Genomic DNA, 21,618 nt, shown 5'->3' with positions numbered 1-21,618 from the left:
TAAAGGTGGTCACTAGGGGTTCTTGGAGGTGGTGGTGGGAACTAGGAAGTTTTTAATTACCTTGAAATGGCCATGGCACAAGTGCAGCTGAAGTTATCATCCAAGTTGAATAGCATAAAGTACACAACAGGATTTTACCCAATGTTTGGTCTGAAACCTCTACATTTAATTCATTTTGCCAGATTTCCTTCTGTATTCCTCTAAAAATAGGTAATTGCTTTTTATATTCTGTCATGTTTTGAAATCTGTCTTATTCAAAAAGTTTATTTTTACATTCTTAATCTTTTCTACAGCATTGGTGAATTCCTTATCCATGGGAATGATCTTCTTCTGTTCTCCCATAGTCAGTATCTTTACCAATATATATGGCTGCCGAACAGTAGCTGTTGTTGGAGCAGCTGTTGCTTTCATTGGGCTTCTTTCAAGCTCATTTGTAAGGTAAGAATGCAAACACTTCTCAGAATTTAGTTGTTATGTGGCAGACAAAGCACATGATGTCTTCTGGTAGCCTGATTATATGTCCTCAGGTTATAGAGGATACTGCCATTTACTTTATGGCTTTTCAGCTGCTTTTCAGCTATGACAAGTAATTTGGAAGCCATATTTTGTATTTACTTAAGTCTCTGTTCTTACCTAGGTAGGTCAACACAGTATGGTGTGTTACATGTCTGAATCATAATGCACTTAAGACATAGCCTTCAAGCATTAATCTACTTGTTTGAATTCATGATCTGGCTTCCACGGGCAGAAACACCCAAAATTGCCTCACCCAATTTTTTAGAGATCCCTCCTCTTGCCATATCACAGGTCATCTCAATGACTGTGTTTCCTTTACCATCTGGGTAACACTTCTGGGAGTCTGGATAGTTTGAAGGAAGGGGACGAGGAGATAAAAGATTCCCCTTCTGCCAACGGTTGCTTTTGCCTCAATTTAAAATGTATTTTAAGTACATTTTCACCTAAATCATGTCTCGCAGTTTTTTAAATGTCTAAATTGATTCATTAGTAAGATATAAAAACAGATTTGTTGTCCTTATGGATGTCTCTCCTAATTTTTTGCTGTTGTAAAACATGGACTTCAATAAGATTTGTCCAGTTTATATTAGTAAATCAGTTCTTATAGCAGTTACAGTGGGGTCTCGACTTACGAACGACCCGACTTGCGAACAATTCGAGTTACGAACCTGCCCTATAGGGAAATTTAAGGACTCCACATGCGAACTTCCCTTGAGTTACGAACAGGGAAAAAGTCCCCCCTCCCTCCCCTTAGAGGCTTCTGGAGGGGGGAAAAGGGTCAGAAACTTAAAAATAAATACTGTACTGTTAAATAAAGTCACTTACCAGGCCTTGGTAGCCCCCAAACCACAGGAAAAAGAGCAGGAAAGAGCTAAAAGCCGACACCCAGAAAGAGCCTGGCAGCCATTTTGTGGTTTTCCCGCTCCTCTCCCCGCCTAACAGCTGATCGGCTGGCTCTGAGCAGGCTTCCGGAGGCTTGCTCAGCACCTAAAAAGCCTGCCTGAGTGCCTTTGTGCTGAAAAAATCAGCACAACATGCTTTAAAACATTATTTAAAATTGGCTTCGTTTTTTTAAAAAAAGAGTTCTAAAGTGCTGCCTTTAGTGTTCCCTGCCTTCCCTGAACCTAAGGGGAAAAAAGAAAGAAAATATCCCCCTCTAGTGGCAGAAGGCAGAATAGCAGCTTCCCATTAGTTTCTATGGACAGAAAAGAGCAGATACGGATTAAATGGTTTTCAGTGCATTCCTATGGGAAATGCAGATTCGACTTAAGAACTTTTCGACTTGAGAACCACCTTCCAGTACGGATTAAGTTCTTAAGTCGAGACCCCACTGTACATGGTATTATGCAGCTAACTGCAACTAATTGTGTGTATCCAAGATGATGTTAGGTTTGTGGTTTTTGAAACCTTGGTCCCTTCTCCCTTGCCACATAGCAAACACATTTTACAGCCAAGAGAATTATCAAAGTACAGTATTATGTGGAATGGTTGGGAACTGTGTGTAATACCCGGTGGTAGGGAGTAAAAAATCTTACTGTTCTATCTTCATGCCCTTGGGTGTACTGACATTGTTCTTTGCGTCCCAGTTGCAACTGTATCTTTTGGCATAGGTTTTCTCCCCCCCTTTCCAGATATTTGTGGAAATACAACATCTGCAAGTGATGTTTTTAAAATATAGTTTTCTCTAATAAAAGCTTCTCTTTCTGATAAGATATAATATAGTAACATATAATAGGGTAGTTTTTTTCAGAAACGAAGTGATTGTGGAGTAATATTGATCGAAGTTAACTATTTAAATGCTTGTAATATAAACCGAGCATGAGGAAAGATGGTAAAGTTCAGTTATGGAGACTGCTTCGGCACATGTAGTATATTGATCTTCATAGAATTATGAAATATTAATATTCATTGTATCAAAATTGGGTCTGACTGTACATTCAAGAATTATGAATGTACCAGACTTGACTTATGAGCCAAATAATTTTGAGTTTCAGCAGCATCATTCATTCATAACCACACTGAGGCCCTTGTGAGGGTTGAAAGATAATATGCCTATATTTTTTATAATAAATCAAAATGCTATAAATATGTGCAACACTTTGATGAACACTTTTTTCCTGTCTGTTGTAGCTCACTTGGACCTCTCTACTTCACTCATGGAATCTTATTTGGCTGTGGTTGCTCATTTACTTATCAGCCATCCCTAGTCATCTTGGGACATTATTTCAAGAAGCGCCTGGGACTGGTGAATGGAATTGTCACTGCTGGCAGTAGCTTGTTTACTATAACACTGCCTTTTCTTTTAGATATACTGTCTGACTCAGTTGGCCTGCATAACACTTTCCGAGTCCTGTGCATTTTTGTGTTCATTCTCTTCCTGGCTGGTTTTACTTATAGACCTCTCATTCCTAGTGCCAAAAAGAGTGGGGAAAAGAGCAGGTTCATCTTTCCTCCTGCCAGAAAGATGTTCAATTTTTCAATTTTCAAAATTACAAGTTATCGAATCTGGGCTTTTGGAATCCCAGCTGCTTTATTTGGATATTTCATACCTTATGTTCATTTAGTAAGTATACATATTTTTATTTTTATTTAGCTTTATATTGTATTGTTCCTTTAACTGAATATAATAGACTGATACATTGAAAAACACTAGTGAAAATAGGTTCACTTTATTTCCAAACTAAAGAAGACTCAAGGGAGAAAATGGCTGTTATGTGTACCTTCCTTTTTGCAAGAACATTATATATAATATTTCCCTCACTTATGCATTTGTGAAAGTATTTTGTAGTAAGTAAGATAAGTGCTTGTTGTCAAATGCTGCACTGGTCAGAGGAGAAGAGAGAGAACTGCAGGTGTTTTTCTTTGTGGTTTGGATTACCATGATCTGGCTCAGTGGTGTGCACTATTGTAAGAATACATCCTGCTCAGGATAAGAATTTCCAGAACTCTGGTGCTTGGCTTTTTAGAAAAATGTGAGAATGCCATTGGTGAAATGTCACTGTGAAAGACAGGGACAGATAAAATGAAAGCAACATTGGTATCTGGTCTTGTGCCATGCAACAGAACTGACAGCATGTAGATATCACTACAACTCTATGTGTTTCTCAATTCCTTTGCTTGTCCACTTCTCCTTTACCAATTTCTTGTGTCCATTGGCTGCCCCCCCCCAATTTCTTCTTCTAAACTCCATTTTCTCTCTTTTACTGTATCTGGCTGCTGGTTCTAGGGGCCAGTTGTTTTTGTCATCTTCTTTGGGAGGTCTAGAATAGGGAAAATGAAATCTGTTTGTTCGTCCAACAGTATTTTTTATTCAAACCAATACAAATCTTGGTAAAAAAAAAAACCAAATAGGTGGAGCCAACAATACAAAGTTGAAAAGCAGGAAACCCAAAGCATTCTACAGTAGATAGGCACATTTAAATGTAGTTTTGAGGAGTCCATGTCAAATTTGCTGGGAGTTTGCATGTACAGATATTCCCAGAGACTTGGCAAAGGGAACAAAACCCCAACATTCTGTTTTAAATTTTGCTGTAGTACATCATTTTGTATTTTGTGCTGTGCTGAGTACTTTTCAGACATGTCTCCAGATATGTACTTCTATAACATCCCTTAATATCTCATGAATTTGATTGAGAAGTTTGACCTTACTGACACATATTTGTGAGGGCACTCACTTGTTCTTTTGTGAAATATCGAAATCCCTCATGATAGGGAAAATATGTAGCTGAATAATTGCAGCTGCAGTTGTATGAATAGCATGTTTGCACTGAGTCTTAGATAGGAAGGGAACATTTTGTTTGCAATATCCAATCGTACCTCTGTACATCTAGAATATTTCTTCACTGTGTTGAAGAATTACTTCACAGAGACTGTGAAATGATATTTCTTCACTCAGACTGTGCATCATTATCCTTGTATATAGGCATGCATTTTTCTAAGGTTAAATTGATATTAAAGAATGGGAATTGGCCAGCTTGATCATGGAGAGGGTTGAAAGATTCATTGTCTCTTAGGAAACAAGTTCAGAACACAGTGCCTTTAGCCCAGTTTCAGCAACTTGATGGTAGCAAGTGGGGATACTTCCAGCATGTTCCTTGTTTATAGGCATCCTATAATTGTGTCAAGAGAGCACTTTATTTGAAGAACATAATGCTTTCCAAGAACAAAAACTCTAGGAAGTCAGCACAATGTATGCCCAACATCAGCTTAGAGGTAGAAACCAGGCACATGCAAAGCAAGTGATGAGTAGTCTTTTCACCTTGGCTAACTATGATTGGAAAGGATACAAGCATTTTATCAAGGCCAGTTTTGTAAATATAAAACCTTTGTGTAATGCAGTATTCTGTAATGTAGTGCCTTCCCAATGTTTTGGACTACAACTCACTTCACCAGGACTTATAGCCATGTTGGCTATTTTATCTGGATGTGCCATTAATTTTTCTGAGACTCCAACTCCCAGAATTCCCCAGGTAGAATTCTGGGAGCTGCAGCCCACAGAGTCATCCCTACAGATAGCTAAATTTCACTTACCTGGACCAGGGCCTATCTTGGGCTGCATGGCTGTCTCAGGACCATACTTCTTGTTGCTAATATGCAAAAATAAATAAATAATATTTTTAAATTTTTTAAAAAAGGAAAAGAAAAGTAGTACAAGTTCAAAACAGCTGCTAGAGTGCTTTCTGGGAGTTGAGGTCTCACTTCCTTTTAGGGTTTAGAGCAGGCACCTCCCAATGAACTACAGCTCCCAGAAAGCGCCTCAGCAGCTGTTTTGGACTTTGACTTCTTTTCTTTTCCTCTTTTAAAAAAAATATTAACAAGAAGCATAGGCTTGAGACAGCCGTGCAGCTGACAAGATAGGCCCTAGTTCAGCTGAGTGAATTGTAAGTGTCTGGGTAATGTAAGGGTCTTTGAGCTGGAACTCTCAGAATTCTGCTTGGGGAATTCTTGGAGAATTGAAGTCGAAATACCAAACACAAATGGCACATCCCCACTTTTTTGATCTTGAGATGGGCCAAAACATCTGGTGGGCACCACACCGTGGAAGCCTTGTTTAAATCATTGCTATTTATACAGTGGTGCCTCACAAGATGATTTTAATTCGTTCCGCAAAAATCGTCATCTTGTGAAAAAATCACCTTGCGAGGTTCCCTATGCATCAGTCTCAAAAAAAAAGTCTTGCGAAGCATGGGTCTTAAAAAAAGTCTTGTAAAGCATCGGTCTAAAAACAAAAACAAACCACGTCTTACGAAGCACGGTCATAGAAAAAAAAGTCTTGCGAGGCACCATAGTGATTGCAAAAAACAATCGTCTTGTGGATTTTTCGTTCCACGAGGCAATCATCTAGCGAAGCACCACTGTATTTGTCTGTCTTCAACTTAACCAGTAGTGATTGGCAGTTAAGCAATTTTTCATTACATTAAAATGGATAGATTTTCCAGTTTAAATTTCTGCTATTCAGTTTTAAAATCACTGTGAAAATTAGCTAGAACAAACATTACCTGTCTTGGAAGGAAGCCAAATGAGTGGTGTGAGAGATTCCACCTGGGATGTAGTATGCATATGTTTAGCTGTTTCTGAGATACAGGCTTCAAATGGGTTAGATCCTAATAATATGTTTGTGGTGTGGGATCATTCCGCCATAGAAGGCAATGCCCTATGTTTTCAAAACCAATTTTAAAGACGGGAAGACCTCTGGAACAGCATGGGTTGTATTGCAAGAGTCTGCAGCAAGAGGAAAGTACTGGAGAAAACTGCAGTTTCTAACTTTGCATGAAGAGAAGTACACTCTAACTGCCAAAGCAGCTCTTTGAATACAACCACAAATAATCCTCATCTGTGTCTTCTAGTATTTGTTTTTTTTATGATGCTGTTGGCAATTTCAGTAAATAATATTAGGGTGAAAAAACGTACTAGAATACAGTATAAAGATTTCAGAACACCATGTGTCTGACTTATCCTGTGATTTAAAACCAAGTGTATAGGACACAATCTACTCATGACATGTCACATTCATTTCAATGTGTTGGAGACACATTTAACCACACATTGTAACCATACATACAATTTACTTGTACAATTTCTGTGCTAATGTCCTTATACTCAGTTTTCCAACAAATATTTCTTTTTGAAAAATAATTGTCATGATAGCAGTTAGCGGTTGGAGACAATTTTCTGTTTCTTTCTGAGGGTAATGCTGTACATTAAGTATTACTATTTTGAATTTTTTAAAAAATACATTTACACATGTGCCTGTGAAACATAGTAACCTTTCACACCATATTTCCCTTCCTCTTCTACCTTTCTTTCTCTTTTTATTTTGCCTCTATTCATGCCAACTCTCCATGCGTTTTTGTCCAAGGTTTACCATGGTACTTGTGTAACACAGTGCCACCTTGATTTTTAGCTGGATGTTTTCTAAGGCACCAGATCTTCAGGGACTCCTGTGTGCTTTACTTGCTTTTCTAATCTTTACATTTATCTTCCTTCAGATCTCAACTTCTGCTGCAATTTGACTGCCCAGGTTAGTGAAATTTCCCCCCTTTATACAGTTCTTCAACTGGTCTGCATTTCTTTTCTCTTCCTTGCACTTTTCAATGTTGACCTGGCAGTCTTGTGTTTGATTAGTCTAGCCCCTTTACTTCCATCTGAAAGTGATACATTACATTTGTTCTGTGAAAAATGCCAGGAAGTATTATTTCCACTGTACAGGGATCTTAACTTCATATATTTATACCAGGCAAAACTGGCAACCATTCATCATTAGTTACTTCTCAGCACTTACTTCTTAGGGACTTTTTGAAAATCTGACTTGCTGTAAATTGTTAGGGGGAGAGCACAGTCAGTAGGCCACATGTAGGGTGAGGCATGAGTTAATTGAAATTAGGTTGTGTACATATAAATTAATCAAGTATAGCTAAATCAAATATAGCTAAATAGCTATCACCGAACATCAGAAACTGTTCTTCATGATTAGTCCTTTGTTATCTTGTCATACTCCAAAGGTTTGCAACAGGTTACAATGTACCTATATTTCAGAGCTGAGTAAGGACTTGATCTTCATAGTATATCCGTATGTCTGTCTATTCAGTAGTACCAGTTAGTGGGACAACTCACATGTAAGTATATATAGCACTACAACCTGAATCTCTCGTATGTACTGACACCCTATAATTACAGTATAACCCTGAGGATAGTGCTCTGAGCGCCACAAATGCAGCAGTTTCTGAAAGTCCTTTCTGTACAAACTCAGAAGCTACCTACCAAGGTATATCTGGAACATGGAGAACCTTGGAAACTTGAGCCTGCTATCATGCAGAATGAAGAGCAGTGTTTTGCAAAGAAAAGCCAAGACATGCAGTGTTTATGGAAAAACATGTTTGCCTAAATATAATAGTTTGATTTGTGAGAGTTAACAGATTTTTAAGGTCTATGATCATTTGTATTCAAAATCCTCCAGAAATTAGATGCCATGAATAGGAAAGATATAATCTTGTATACTGTATTTCAATAGTCCATGTTCTTCATCCACAGGCAAATAGTATATGTTAATATGGAATAAAAGTGAACAATTTGATGCATATTTATGGTTTTTATTTTATTCTGATGAACAGTATCATGTGTTTTCTTAATTGAGCTCACCCATTTCCCTAAAGAATCAGGCATGCTCTTATCCCTTTTATGATCCTGTTTCTAAGCAGCTGTTTTGTCACAAAGAAGAATTTCAATGAATGGCCTGGTCTCATGTAGTTACCACTTTTGAGTACCAGCAATGTTAGATTTTTCTCAGTGATACAGCACATATCTCCTGAATTGGAAGTTGATGGGATTATAACTTTTACAAATTCAGTTGTGATGCCTGGAGATAAGAGACTCCCATTAAATATAATTTCTTCTTCGTGATTTCTGTGAATGCACACTAATGGGTTTAATCTGCGCCTGCAGATACCTATTCCTTCCCATTCCTCTACTCCTTAGGACAATATCCAAAATCAGAATGGACCATGCAAATGCAATCCTGATTGCTCCATGGTGGCCACGTCAACCATGGTTCGCCATGCTATGCTCCATCACCAGCGACTACATCTGCCTACCCCTTATCTCACACCTTCACACACATCGAGGCAGGACCCACCATCCAGATCCCCACACCCTCCACCTCACGGCATGGAGAATCCTTCCTCAGTAGAGGCTATCCTTGCTCATGCCTGGAAACCTTCTACAATCAAACTCTATTCTCGCAAGTGGTCTGCCTTCATGAAATTTGCTCACCAACACAATCTTTCTACTAATCTTACAAATCTGCAAACTGTCATGCAGTTTCTCTCCTATCTGTATGACAAGCAACTGACTTTTTTGACTCTCAAAATCTATTTGTCAGACATTATAGCATATCAGCCTCAGAAGCTGCCATGATTTTCAAACATCCCACACTGAAACGCTTCTTATGAGGTGTTGCCAATATGTGTCTGTCAGCGCCTCCTCCTCCTCCACAATGGTTCCTATCTCTTGTTCCCCATTGGCTTTCTCGTCCTCCCTTTGAGCCACTTGCCACCGCTTCAGACTACCTCCTCTCTCTCAAGATGCTCTTCCTTGTCGCCATCATGTCCGCCCAAACTTGAAGCATGGAGAGTTGACTCTCCATTTCTCCAATTTCATCCCGACAAGGTTACTCTTTTTCCAGACATCTCCTTCTTACCAAAGGTTGTATCTCATTTTCACCTCTCCCAACTAATAATTCTGCCTACCTTTTTTCCATCGCCTTCAAATGATTTGGAAAAATCCTTAGACATGTTGGACACCAAAAGGGCTCTGGCCTTTTATATTTCAATGACTTCTTCCTATTGGAAATCCAAAAATCTGTTTATATCACTGCACACACACCCCCTTAATAGGGGTTCTTATGTTTCTTCCCAGACGATTTCCCACTGGATCGTCTCTACCATAAAATTGGCATATCTACTTGCCAAACAGCCTCTACCTGAGGGTATTAAGGCTCACTTTCCTAGAGCAATGGCTACTTCCGCAGCATTCCTTCGTGGAGTTCCATTCCCGGACATTTGCAGAGCTGCCACATGGGCAATGCCTTCCATGTTTGCCTCCCACTAGAGACTGGACTTAAGAGCCAAAAAAGATGCTTCATTTGGGAGAGCTGTCCTTTCTTCAATCCTTCCGTGACGTCCCTCCACCTATAAGGTAAGCTTGTTAGTCACCCATTAGCATGCATTCACAGAGACCACGAAGAAGAAAGAGAGGTTACTTATCTGTAACTCTGGTTCTTCTAGTGGTCATCTGTGAATTCATACTTCCCGCCCATACTCCTCTGTCTGTCACTCCTCTATCTTTTGATGCAGCAGCGGGCTGTTCTTAGGAACTGAGGTGATTGTGAGGGTGGGCAGATCTCGTGGGCTAGTGGGACAGTCCTTGACAAACGTAGCATAAAGCTCTAGATTATTCCGGAGACCTCTGTGCAGGCGCAAATTAAACCCTTTAGTGTGAATTCACATAGTGAAATACATAGTAACTATATCCTTTAATGAAAAAGCTGCAATTACAGTTTTATATAATAAATAATCATCATAATCAACTGTCTTAATGGCCTATGCGAAAAAAATTGGGGAAGTTAGGATCAAAAGAGGAATATTTCAAGGAGATTCTTTGTCACCACTGCTGTTTAACATCCCACTCATCCCCATGTCAGTAATTTTAAATAAAACTGGATTGGGTTATCATATTTCAGAACAAGCAGGAAAAATCAATAATCTGTTATACATGAATTACCTAAAACTATATGCGAAAAGTTCCACCGAGATAAAATCACTGTTAAACAGTGTACATATTTAGTGAAGATATTCAAATGAAATCTGATATACAGTCAAACCTCGACCTACAAGCTTAATCCATTCCGGAAGGGCGTTCGTAGGTCGAAATGTTCGTAGGTCAAAGCACCATTCCCCATAGGAATGCACTGAAAACCAATTAATCCGTTCTGGCTGAAGAAACGGAAGGCACCGAGGCTTTAAGAAGGGGGGAAACCTCCAACAACAAAACAGTAACACTACCTCCCTTGTTGAGGCTTTAAGAAATGGGGAAACTTCCAAAAACTAACAGTAAACTCAGCTCCCTTGCTGAGGCATTAAGGGGGAAAAAGCCACCAACAAAGCAGCACAGAAACATATCCGCCCCAGGCAAAACCCATCCAGAAGTTTTTTAAAAGGAGAAAACAGACACATACACAGGCTCACTCTAGCTCACTCTAGAAAGCAGGAGCTCTCTTAACTGCGACACACCCTACTGTATAATGGCTGACAGAGCTGCAGCATAAAGAAGCAGCCTTGGCGCCATCTATAGTTAGAAAGTTGAATTGCCTGCCTTTTTTCCCTGCTTGTTTCTGTTCTTATGTCGAAGCTCCATGTGCAAGTCAAAGCAATATTTTTCTATTGGAGCAGTTCGTAAGTCGAAACGTTCGCAAGTAGGGACATTCGTAAGTTGAGGTTTGACTTTATGTACAGCTCTTGTCTATACAATGTGGCAAAAATGTGATGGAATTGAGTTTAAAAACGGCAATATAAAATCATTATCAAGTGATGAAAATTATACAACCTTTACCATTGAGCTATCCAGCCAACTTTTGAAGCAAATATAGTTATTAATATAGTATGACATCTGTATTTCAAGTCATTAATATGGTATGACATCTGCTAGTTCACCTTTTTATGATGTTGAATGGTTTAGCATAATAGTAATAATAATATTTCCTTTCTGTGGCTGTGTGGGCTCTCTGGAACAAGGTGAATGCTACTGGGCATGCTTAGGTCTTCCTCATTGGCCACTTCCTTTGTTTTGGAATGTAAAAGCATATCCCAGGACTGAAGACCCTGATCCTTCTCTTTTTTCCCTAGATCCAGAACAAATGTTGTTAACTTTATAGTTGGTTTTGCCTTGACAGCTCTAGGTAGCTATTTATTATGTTCCATGTTTCTTCTAAAGAACTTGGAATGGAGTATGTTTTACCTGTATAGCTATTCTGTGAAGTAGGCTAGGCTGAGAGACATTAATTGATTTACCATTATCATGTGAATTTCACTGTTTAAATTAGGTCTTGATACAGGTCTGTAATCTAAGCCAGGTTCTGCAAACTCTTAATTAAGCAATTTTAGCACCACTAAACTGGAAGAAGTTTCAAGTGAAACAGATTAGATACAAGCCCAAGTGTATTTTAGCTTGCTAAAAGACAAGGACAAGAGCATTTATAAGACAGCTGGTGAGCCCCTTGCTTCCTAGTACAAAAGCTTGCAGATTTCACTTGAGTTACTTCATATACTAATACTGGCTATTTCCAGACTGCAATTGTGTGTTCTATAGTGTGCACCAAATAGTTTGTGAGTCAACAATAAAGAAGGAAGGCAAGAAGAGTTCTCAGGGACGATAGCTCTTTAATTGAGGCAGTTTGCATTTTCAAATTAGCTAAAAGCACATGCAGTCATTTAATGGGTTTAGTATTGAAAAGTGAGTAAACTTTTTTGTTATTAAAAAAATTCTAAAATACCTATTATATTAAACTGACATTTTGCATATCTCCATATTTTAACTGTTTCACAAACCTAGTGTCGAAGCTTTTAACATTAATTTCATTTAACAACTCTCTAAGAAAATTATCTTTTGACTCTTTAAAATTGATTCCTATTTGTGTGTTCCATTTTCTATTAAATTGGTTTCTATTAAGTTGGTTTGTGTAGGTTTTAACTGGGATTATGCTTACATTGTTCTAATACAGTAGTTTCAAACACATTGCAACTCTCCTGACTTTATACACAAGGATATCAGTTGATTTTCATATATACTATCTTATCTCTTTCCATCTTTGAACTTGTTCCCTTCAACTTCAGTGTAATAACAAACAACAACAACAACAACGCATCTATGTGCATGTGGGGAACGTTGGGTGGTGTGCATGTGACCATGCGTATGTGCATGTGTGCGTATACACATTCCTGTTCCTTTGGCCCTCCGCTGTGGCAGTCACTGTAACTAGTTTGGAGACCCCTGTTCTAAAACATTGGTAAGCTGGACTAGTGAAGATGGAGGTGTCATTTCTTTAAGATTTCTTTTCTAAGGCATGTATTGTATGGATGTGTATAAAGAGCTTCATGGTGCAGTGGTTAAACTGCAGTACTGCAGTCAAGCCTCTGCTCACAACCCGAGTTCAATTTCAACAGATTCAGGTAGCTTGCTCAAGGTTGAACCAGCCTTCCAACCTTCTGAGGTTGGTAAAATGAGTACCCAGTTGGGGGTTGGGAGAGCTGTTTGAATAATTATGCTCCAGCACTCTGAGCGGTATACAAGTCAGAACAGCAACAAGAATAATAAGAATACTATGATCATATTCAATCAACTCAACTGTAAGCTCAGGAAAAAGCCTTCTAGCGCATGAAGCCTTTTACATTCTCTCTATGTGTAAATGATGATTATGCTGGGAATAACCTTCCAGGTTAACCATCATTTTCTATGCAATCCAAACTGAGAAACTGGTTACTAATTTTGGAATAAGTCAGACACCTCTGTGACATTTTGAATTCGGTGGTTTCAGTTCCTAGTTCTCTGTTGCAGATGTCAAAGAGAGGCTTAGAAGGGCAAGTGTATTTGAAAAAGGCTTGCTCAAAGCTGAGAAATGATTGTCCAAAATGGGATTGTGAAGGTGGGAAACAATTGAAAATATGGTTGACAGCAGTATGAACTCTCTTTGTATGATTATATGCAAGATTGTACTTCTGGCTAAATTCAGCTCCTTTCCCCCTGTTTCTGAAACAGCTAAAACATGTTAAAGAACACATTGGTGATGATGTTCCAGATGCAGCACTTCTGCTTTGCCTGGGCATTACTTCAGGAATTGGGCGGTTGATCTTTGGCAGAATTGCAGATTATATTCCTGGTGCAAAAAAAGTTTATTTACAGGTATGTTTGTTACGCAATAATCCTGATAAGAAGGCAACCAATATATTACCAGATGACTTAATGTTGTTGACCATTGTTGACTTGTCACATCTGTATCTTCTGTGGTTGCAAATAAGACCATGCAAATGAGGTCTCTAAGGCCAATCCAAAGTAGATTTTTGAGCCTGTGAAAAACTCCCTGTCATTTTGCTTCTCCACATTATGTTGAATAGGAAGAGTCTTCTTAAGGCGACATGCTGTCATTGTGTATGTTTAGTAGCATCTAGGAAAGCCAGTAACAATAGGAAACATATTTCCTACAGTTCCTGGGATCTCATCAATATTTTTTTCTGGAATCTCTGGATACTACCAAAAACATGCATGGATGTCCTTCAGCATTTGTTGTTTATTCATTGAGCATTTCTAGACTTCACTGGGTTGAATTTGCAAAGTTGCACCCTATATAAATATATAATATATCCAGATACAGGTACAGGTTGACAAGAGTGTCTAAACATGTGTTTTGGACCCATGGAGACAAAGACCAGTTAAAGCCATCTGTAAACCAGTACAATTATGGCATGCTGGAGTCTGCCTTTATGAAAACCCTTATCAGACAGGAAGCCTGTTGAATCCAAGAGAGACTGATGAAACAATAGTTTCTCTTGAAGTTTGGTTCCCACAGAGAGCCTTTAATCAAAATGCAAAGAATGAGATCTTTATGTTGAAAACTCAGCAGGGCCACTTGCAGGAGATGACATCCAAGTAAATCCTTTTGTTCTGTCTATCGTACTCTGAGTAAATATTTCCTTACCTGTGTGATTAGGAAAGGATACATATGGTTGATTCACAGGAGTTTGAAGATAGCAGGAAGAAAAGCTAACTGGATTCCTGTTTGAAGTTTCAGTGTTAGGAAACGAACAACTTTGAGCAGCAGAATATTAAATTACCAGCAGTAGGCCCTATGCCTAACAGAAATATTGAAACCCAATATCCTAATCATATCATAGAATTTGAAGCTAGTAAGTTCATTCAGAACTCATTAAATAGAGTAATAAGTTTTTTAAAAATAATCAGATTATATTACTTTCTTAAAAGGAAACAAATCTTACAAGAAGCAGCACAACAGACAAAATGTTGGCTTTTGATTGGCTTGTTTTAATTCAATAAGGAATCTGGTCATGCTTTTGGATGCAGTTGCAATAAATACACATCCCAGCAGGATAAATTGAGCTAAACACTTCTGTGATGCAATGGTTTTGTGTTTTATTTTGTGTATTTTATTTTATTTTTCTTAAGAGGGAAATATAAGCTTCAGTGCTGGACAGGTGTATTATATTGCTTAAAGATAGTGATTGCCCTCTCACCCAAGTTTATGAAAGCAGAAGAAAGCATGGTCCTTCAGTTAATTGCTTTCCCCCCCGGATGGATATTGTCATGTTTGAATGTTACCATTGTAACATTCAGCTGTTATTGGATTGCAGTCCAACACATCTTGAGGGAATATTTTGCCACTCTAATGCATATTAAAATATTATTTATTATTTCAGTTTAATAGTGCCATAGCATTACTTTGGGTGGTTCACAGTAAAACACATACAGTAATCCAACAATTAATATAGTAAATCCATAAACAATCAAATAAAAACAGAAAATAAAACCTAGATTATTAACTAATGTTGTGGAGGTGTTGCATCTGTAACACATAATAAATAGCATTCAGTAAGTTCCCACAACATGAGAATATTGCTATATAAATAAAGATATGTCATATACTTGCAGTAGAGTTCATGCCTTTAAGAAAAGAATTTTTATTTACTGGAATAAAATAAGCATAAACTGTAGATTGTATCCAACTGTGTTCCATAATTCATGGCAAGCTGTGTGCTTCCATAAAGGATTCCTTAATGGGAAGAAGGTGATTTTTTTAAGAAAAAAAATCTCCTAATATTGCAAACCCTGTGCTACTTCTCTGCTATTCCGATGTGTCTGCAACTATGTGGAGCATATATTGGGGGTATATGCAAGGGGATGCAAAGGGAACAGGAAGTTAGTCAATGAAAATTGCAGTTCCCCCTTTCAATTCAGATTGAAGAGCTCTCTGTTCAGCACAGGGGCACAATTGAATACAACTCCACAATGTATTTGGTCCCCAAATAATCTGAAATGATTGTATAGCGGCATTATTTATTTTATTTTATTTTATTTTATTTATATGCCACCCGCACTACCCAAAGGTTTCTCATTAGATACTCTCGAACTAGTTTTACCATTTTATTATCTTTGCAGTGTGATTTAACACACCTTTTTCTTTCCCAATATATAGGTTATTTCATTTTTCTTCATTGGCTTGATGTCTATGATGATTCCCTTATGTTATACCTTTGGAGGTCTTATTGCTGTCTGCCTCTTTATGGGTCTTTTTGATGGCTGCTTCATTAGCATTATGGCGCCTATTGCTTTTGAGCTTGTTGGGGCACAATATGTCTCTCAGGCAATTGGGTTCCTTTTGGGCTTCATGTCTATACCAATGACAGTCGGTCCACCTATTGCAGGTAAGCAGAATTTATCTTCTGTACTGTTGTATATAGAAAACATGTAAGGCAGTAACTATACTTTTAATTATAAAGCCAGAACCCAACTGGTGTAAATGCAAGAGGATAAATCTCTGTAGTATGATGTTATTGAGCAGCAGAACAAAGCAACATTCTACAAAGCAATTCTAAATATGGGGGCCACCCAAAAAGAAGTTATAACTTTGAAACTGGACTTCAGATCAGCACCAAATTTAGCACAGTTGTAGTGGACAGTCTGCTCTTGCTCTGTGCCATGTTTTAGAAAGTGTGGGAAAAGGATTTACAACTTATGATTGTTTAAGAAGTAGAACTGTTTTATCCTCATGCAGAAAGAAGCAACATTAAATGTCCTTAGATTTAAAACAGATCATATAAATTGAAAAGACCAATTTTGCTGTCTTAAAAGAGTATAGTTGGTACCACCTGTTTTTTTTTTTTAATTTGGAAAGTATCCTGGCTACTGGACGTGAAATATTGATCTTCAAAAAAGGCCTTTCAAAAGGGATAAACTGTTATTTTGTTACACAGGCTTACAAACAAGAGAGTTTCAAAGCAGATACATTGTTACAGTTTTATGCAGGGAAAGCTGTAGAGCAGGGGTCCCCAACTCCTGGTCCGCGGCCCACTGCCAGTCCATGGCCTTTGTAGGACCGGGCCACAGAGACAGATCTCCTACCCCCCGCACGCCTGCATACACGCAGGACCTGCCCACCTGCATGCACCATGCTCACCTGTGAGTGCACCACGCCCATCCACGAGTGCGCCATGCCCACCTTCACATGTGCACCACATCCACCCACAAGCACACCACGGACCCCACCCCCCAACTGGTCCACAGTTTGGAAACGATTGGGGACTACTGCTATAGGGCAATGAAAGGTGATGGAGACAGAATCAAAAGACAGATTTTCTTTAAAGAGTAAAAAAAACAGTTTTGTTTTAAAGAAAGTAATGGAATGACAGTTCTTCAGAAAGAGACATATTGCTGCAAAGTGAATGTTATCTCCAGGGAATTAGCATACTACTTTGTAAGGCATGTTCACAGTATTTCTGCATTAGAAAAGTACAGAACAGTTGTCATTGTCCCAACCCTGAGTGTCTTCAGAAAACGTTTCTGAAATCATGCTCCTGACACAAGTCTTCAAAGGGGAAATCAGTTCCAGGTTTGGGGCAATCTAAACTTCTGACTCTGTCAGTCAGGACCCAATTAGTTAACTCTCAGGGGGAGAATTTTTTGACACCTTCCTGGCAAAACAGGTATTACAGAGGGATTCTGTGTCTGGTTATAAACATATTTTAAAATATATTTTAAAAAGAATAGAGAACAAATTTTTAGAATCTCACTATTTAAGCTGTGATATTATTATTTTTTTGCGTTGTGGCTGGGGATAGTTTCATTTGATATTAGCAAAAACTATATCCAGTCATATTACAAAATTCTACCTGTCTGGTCACTATACTCAATTCCACCTCTCTTGTCACTATATATTATCTTTGCAGTATGATTTAACAGTTAACCTTTTCCTTTCCCAATATATAGGTTATTTCATTTTTCTTCACTGGTCTGATGTCTATGATGATTCCCTTATGCTATACTTTTGGAGGTTTTATTGCTATCTGCCTCTTTATGGGTCTTTGTGATGGCCTTTCTTTAATGTTATCTGCCTGACCAACAAGATCATCCCAGTTAAGGCTCCTCTGGGTGGCCATCCTGAGGGAGGCTCATAAATCCTCTACAAGAGGTAGGGCCTTTGTGGTGTCTCGAACTTTATGGAACCAGCTTCTGGAGGGGCTTGGTCTAGCCCCCTCCCTGCTGATATTTAGGAAGCAATTAAAGATGTTGCTTTTCCAGGAGCCTTTCCACAATGACCCCAGCTGAGCACCTCCACCACCTTTTCCTCTATCCGCTCTGGGTTTATATGATTGCTTGGTGCCATCTGTTGTTTAGGGTTATTGTTGCTGCTTTTAATGTTACTATTTTCATTTTTGTTTTCTATTACATGTTTTGTCACCCACCCAGAGTTGTGCGTGGGAATGGGATACAAATTGGATGGATGGATAAAATACACAATTACTTCATGATTTAAAAAAAAATCTCCAAAGATTTTATTTATCATCAAGTCACTTCTGATGTGCAATGACTATGAGTTAATGACCTCCAAAACATCCTGTCATTAACAGCTCTGCTCTGACCTTGCAAATCAACACCACGTCACATTAGGTTCTCTCTCCCTACTGTCCCCACTTCTTAGGAATATTGTTTTCCCAGTAAGTTCTGTTCAGGTTTTACAAATGAACAGCTGTGGCTTCCTTAATTGAGACACTCTGTCTTATGTTAGGTCTTCCTGTCTTCCTATTGCCCCGCCCCCACTTCGCCGAGCAATATTACCTTTTCTTATCAGTTCTGTATTTTCATTATATGTGCATGATAAATAGATTCAGATGACTCATTTTTGCTCTAGTGATAGTTCAGGCTTAACTTGGTTGAGCATCCACTTTTATGCCTTTCTGACTCTCACTGGGATCTGTAAGGCTCTCCTTCAACACCACATTTCAAATGAGTTAATTTTTGTTCCTGTCTTTCTTCACTCTTTCTTTCAGATAGGATGGATAATTCTGACCTTGGCTTCCAATGACAATCTTTGTTAAATCCCAGCTCTCAGTGTTTTTAAATTTCAAAAAGTGAGGGAAATGTTTTGGAAAACATCCACATGTTTGTAGCAATTTTGGTCTGATGTAACTTTTCTTCCTCAGGTTGTCTACTGTAAGGAAAGGGTTTAGAAACTGAAACATAGCTTCCTAGTCTGCGTTTTGTAGACTGGACATGGTAACATATGTTTAACTGAGAACCTAAAGGGTGTGTATGTTTTTCCATTGTATGTGCTGCAGTTACTCATATCTTTGCTTCACCATTTCATTAAGTCTAGCAATAGCTTTTCAAAATATTGTTGCACAAAGGAACCACAACCACATCCAAGCTGTTCTTGCTTCTGTCCTCTCCTAGCAACCATAGCTCAGATCATGTGTTCATCATCTGGGATCCTCTAGCACTGAGTAATTCTACATAAGGGAAGTTTCTTTTGGAACTTGTGTGTGTGTGTGTGTGTACACACACACACACACACACACACACACACACACACACACACACACACACACACTCCATTTTAACATATATACACTCCATATAAACTCTATTTTAAAAAGCCAGGAAATTCAGTTTTTAAAAAAACCTCTGGTTTATAAATATGGGATATTGTGCTTCTGTACTGACAATTCAAAATGCCAGGAAATGGGCTGATATTGATGCAAAGTATCATGCTCATCTTGCAAGCAGGGAAAAGGATACCCAGCTTTACATAGGAAAGAACTGCCTCAGTGTTAACAATACCAATGGCAGCAGTCAAGATAGACCACAGATATTCTCTTTCACACTTGTCAAAAAACAACCCTGACAATTGATTTGTGTCTGGGTGAATAGTGGTTAACTGATAAAAAAAAGAGTTAGCTTCTGGGATTTTACCCCACTTTGTAACTTTGGTAATCAATTTCTTTGTCTCTTTCTTTCCCTTCCAGGAAAACTGCGTGATCATTTAGGTACTTACAACGTTGCATTCTACCTAGCAGGGATTCCGCCTATTGTTGGAGGAGTTATTTTATGTTTCATCCCATGGGTACATGAAAAGGAAAAAAACAAAGAACAAGCTCAAGCTACTCCTATGGATGGAGGAACTACAGAAAAAATGCTGGAAAACAAAAGCATCTCAGGACTGAACTCATTTGTGAAACATAGCAAAGAAACAGAATTTGTTATTTAATGGTTGATTTTTTTCTACCAGATTGAATGTATTTTTTATAAGAACTAGGGTAGGGTTCCATTTATGAAATGAATGTACCACATGATTGTACTTTGCAAGCAAAGCCACTTTGAAAAACAGCAAAGTAGTGGCATATGTGGAAACAAAACGGCTGGCTTTCACCAGTATTTGGAATGCCTTTCACCAGTATTTGGCTACATTTTCAAACTAAATGTCCACACATCATATGACATTTTGTAATTTATGCTGGTGAGTGGGTATGTAAGGAGAACTTTAAAAGCAATCAATACATGCTTATAATTGCATTTGTAGAACTGAAGAACTGTACCCCTTTTATTAACAGTTGCTTTTACAATACCTTCAGTGGTTTCATTACTTGTCCAGTGGAATACTTCATTTTAAATTTTTGGGAACATCCGAAAGTTTTTAAACTATTACTATTAATCTTTTAGAAGTTCCATGGGGCTTGTCTCTGGAATCACTGCTTCTTAGGTGCTCTTAAAGCCACATCCTATGTCTACTTACACTTGCTTAGATCCATTTATTTTCATGTGTTTTCCGAATGCCTGATACTGCATAGGATTCCCGCCTTACTCTTCACAACAATTGTTCTCCAAAGGACTGAATTGTGAAATACAATACTGATGCCTTTCACATTTGTGTAAATCTTTGGCTGCTCAATTCTGCACTAGGCCCTTTGTTGCATTGTTTCATTTATTACAGTATTTAGAAGGTAGATGGGATTATGGTGATTTTATAATTAATATATTAAATAATTAAATTGAACTATTGTGATAATGAAAAGTTATATATATACACTGTTCTTACATCATCTTTAGTGTCTAAGGATTACAGTCCAAGGATTTCTTTTTTAAATTGGCCTATTAGTATTATTAAAACCATATATTGCATAATTACAGTGATATGAAAACCTTAAGTTAGATTTTTGTATTTTCATTGTTTAGCCTTAAGTGTAGTAAAGTAACATACTTGTTTGATCTATTTCAATTCTGCCATACCTTCTCTTACAGTAGCACAATTATATAAATTAATAGACTTTCTATAAATAGGCAAGATTCTGGTTCTCTCTTGGTGTCTAACAGCAGATAAGAGGAGGGAGGAATGGAAACAAGAAAGACAATGTGATCAACATGGCAACAAATACACTTTACCTATCTCTTCATCTTTCATACCACAGATTGTACCTTGTTGAATATTCTGGACGTCTCCCATATTGGGGCCTTTCCATTCCTTGTTTTTTTCTTCTCTGGCCTGCCTTTTCATATGAATACAATGTAGCATCCCTGGAATACAAAGAATAGTTGGTTAGTCCTGGAATGAGTTTCACACTCTGGGTTCAGTTTCAGGTGGTTTAATGTTGTAAAGCTACTCTACTGAAATAATGTCCTGATGTTTGCTCTTCAACACTGAGAATACCATACAGCTTGCTCACACTGGGACATTATACAGTCTGTAGAAGACAAAAGAAACAAACTACAACAACTTTATTTAGGAAGGCCCAGACTATTGGATAATGGGTCATTATACTCTCTCCATTAAGATAGACGTCTGAGGTCCCAAGGAGGGTCTGAGAGAGATAGGTGTACGCACAGGAAGTTCCATTAGATAAACTGCCTTTATACTGCTTGACAACACATTTTAGAATTTGTTATAAGTAGCAGGTTGCTCTTGATTCTTCATTGATTATGAGATATATATGAGAGGCAAGACAGTTACTGATTGGAGAAGCTAATTTTTATGAACAATATAGATATGGA

General features: G+C 38.1%; 1 protein-coding gene across 1 annotated transcript in view; it reads left to right on the top strand.

Annotated features, from left to right (window-relative positions):
* SLC16A10 (solute carrier family 16 member 10) overlaps positions 1 to 20,626 on the top strand; it is a 44,958-nt gene extending 24,332 nt beyond the window's left edge. Inside the window, exons 2-6 of the mRNA XM_020805355.3 lie at positions 294 to 438; positions 2,647 to 3,079; positions 13,324 to 13,467; positions 15,773 to 16,001; positions 19,599 to 20,626. Of these exons, the coding sequence (XP_020661014.3) occupies positions 294 to 438; positions 2,647 to 3,079; positions 13,324 to 13,467; positions 15,773 to 16,001; positions 19,599 to 19,840 (1,193 nt within the window). The 3' untranslated portion in view covers positions 19,841 to 20,626. The remainder of the gene's footprint in view (positions 1 to 293; positions 439 to 2,646; positions 3,080 to 13,323; positions 13,468 to 15,772; positions 16,002 to 19,598) is intronic.
* Positions 20,627 to 21,618: the final 992 nt, after the last annotated feature.

Source organism: Pogona vitticeps, chromosome 1, assembly GCF_051106095.1.
Source record: "Pogona vitticeps strain Pit_001003342236 chromosome 1, PviZW2.1, whole genome shotgun sequence".
Taxonomy (NCBI): Eukaryota; Metazoa; Chordata; class Lepidosauria; order Squamata; family Agamidae; genus Pogona; species Pogona vitticeps.
The sequence above is the reverse complement of the archived record's forward strand: the minus strand, read 5'-3'. Positions and strand labels throughout refer to the sequence as shown.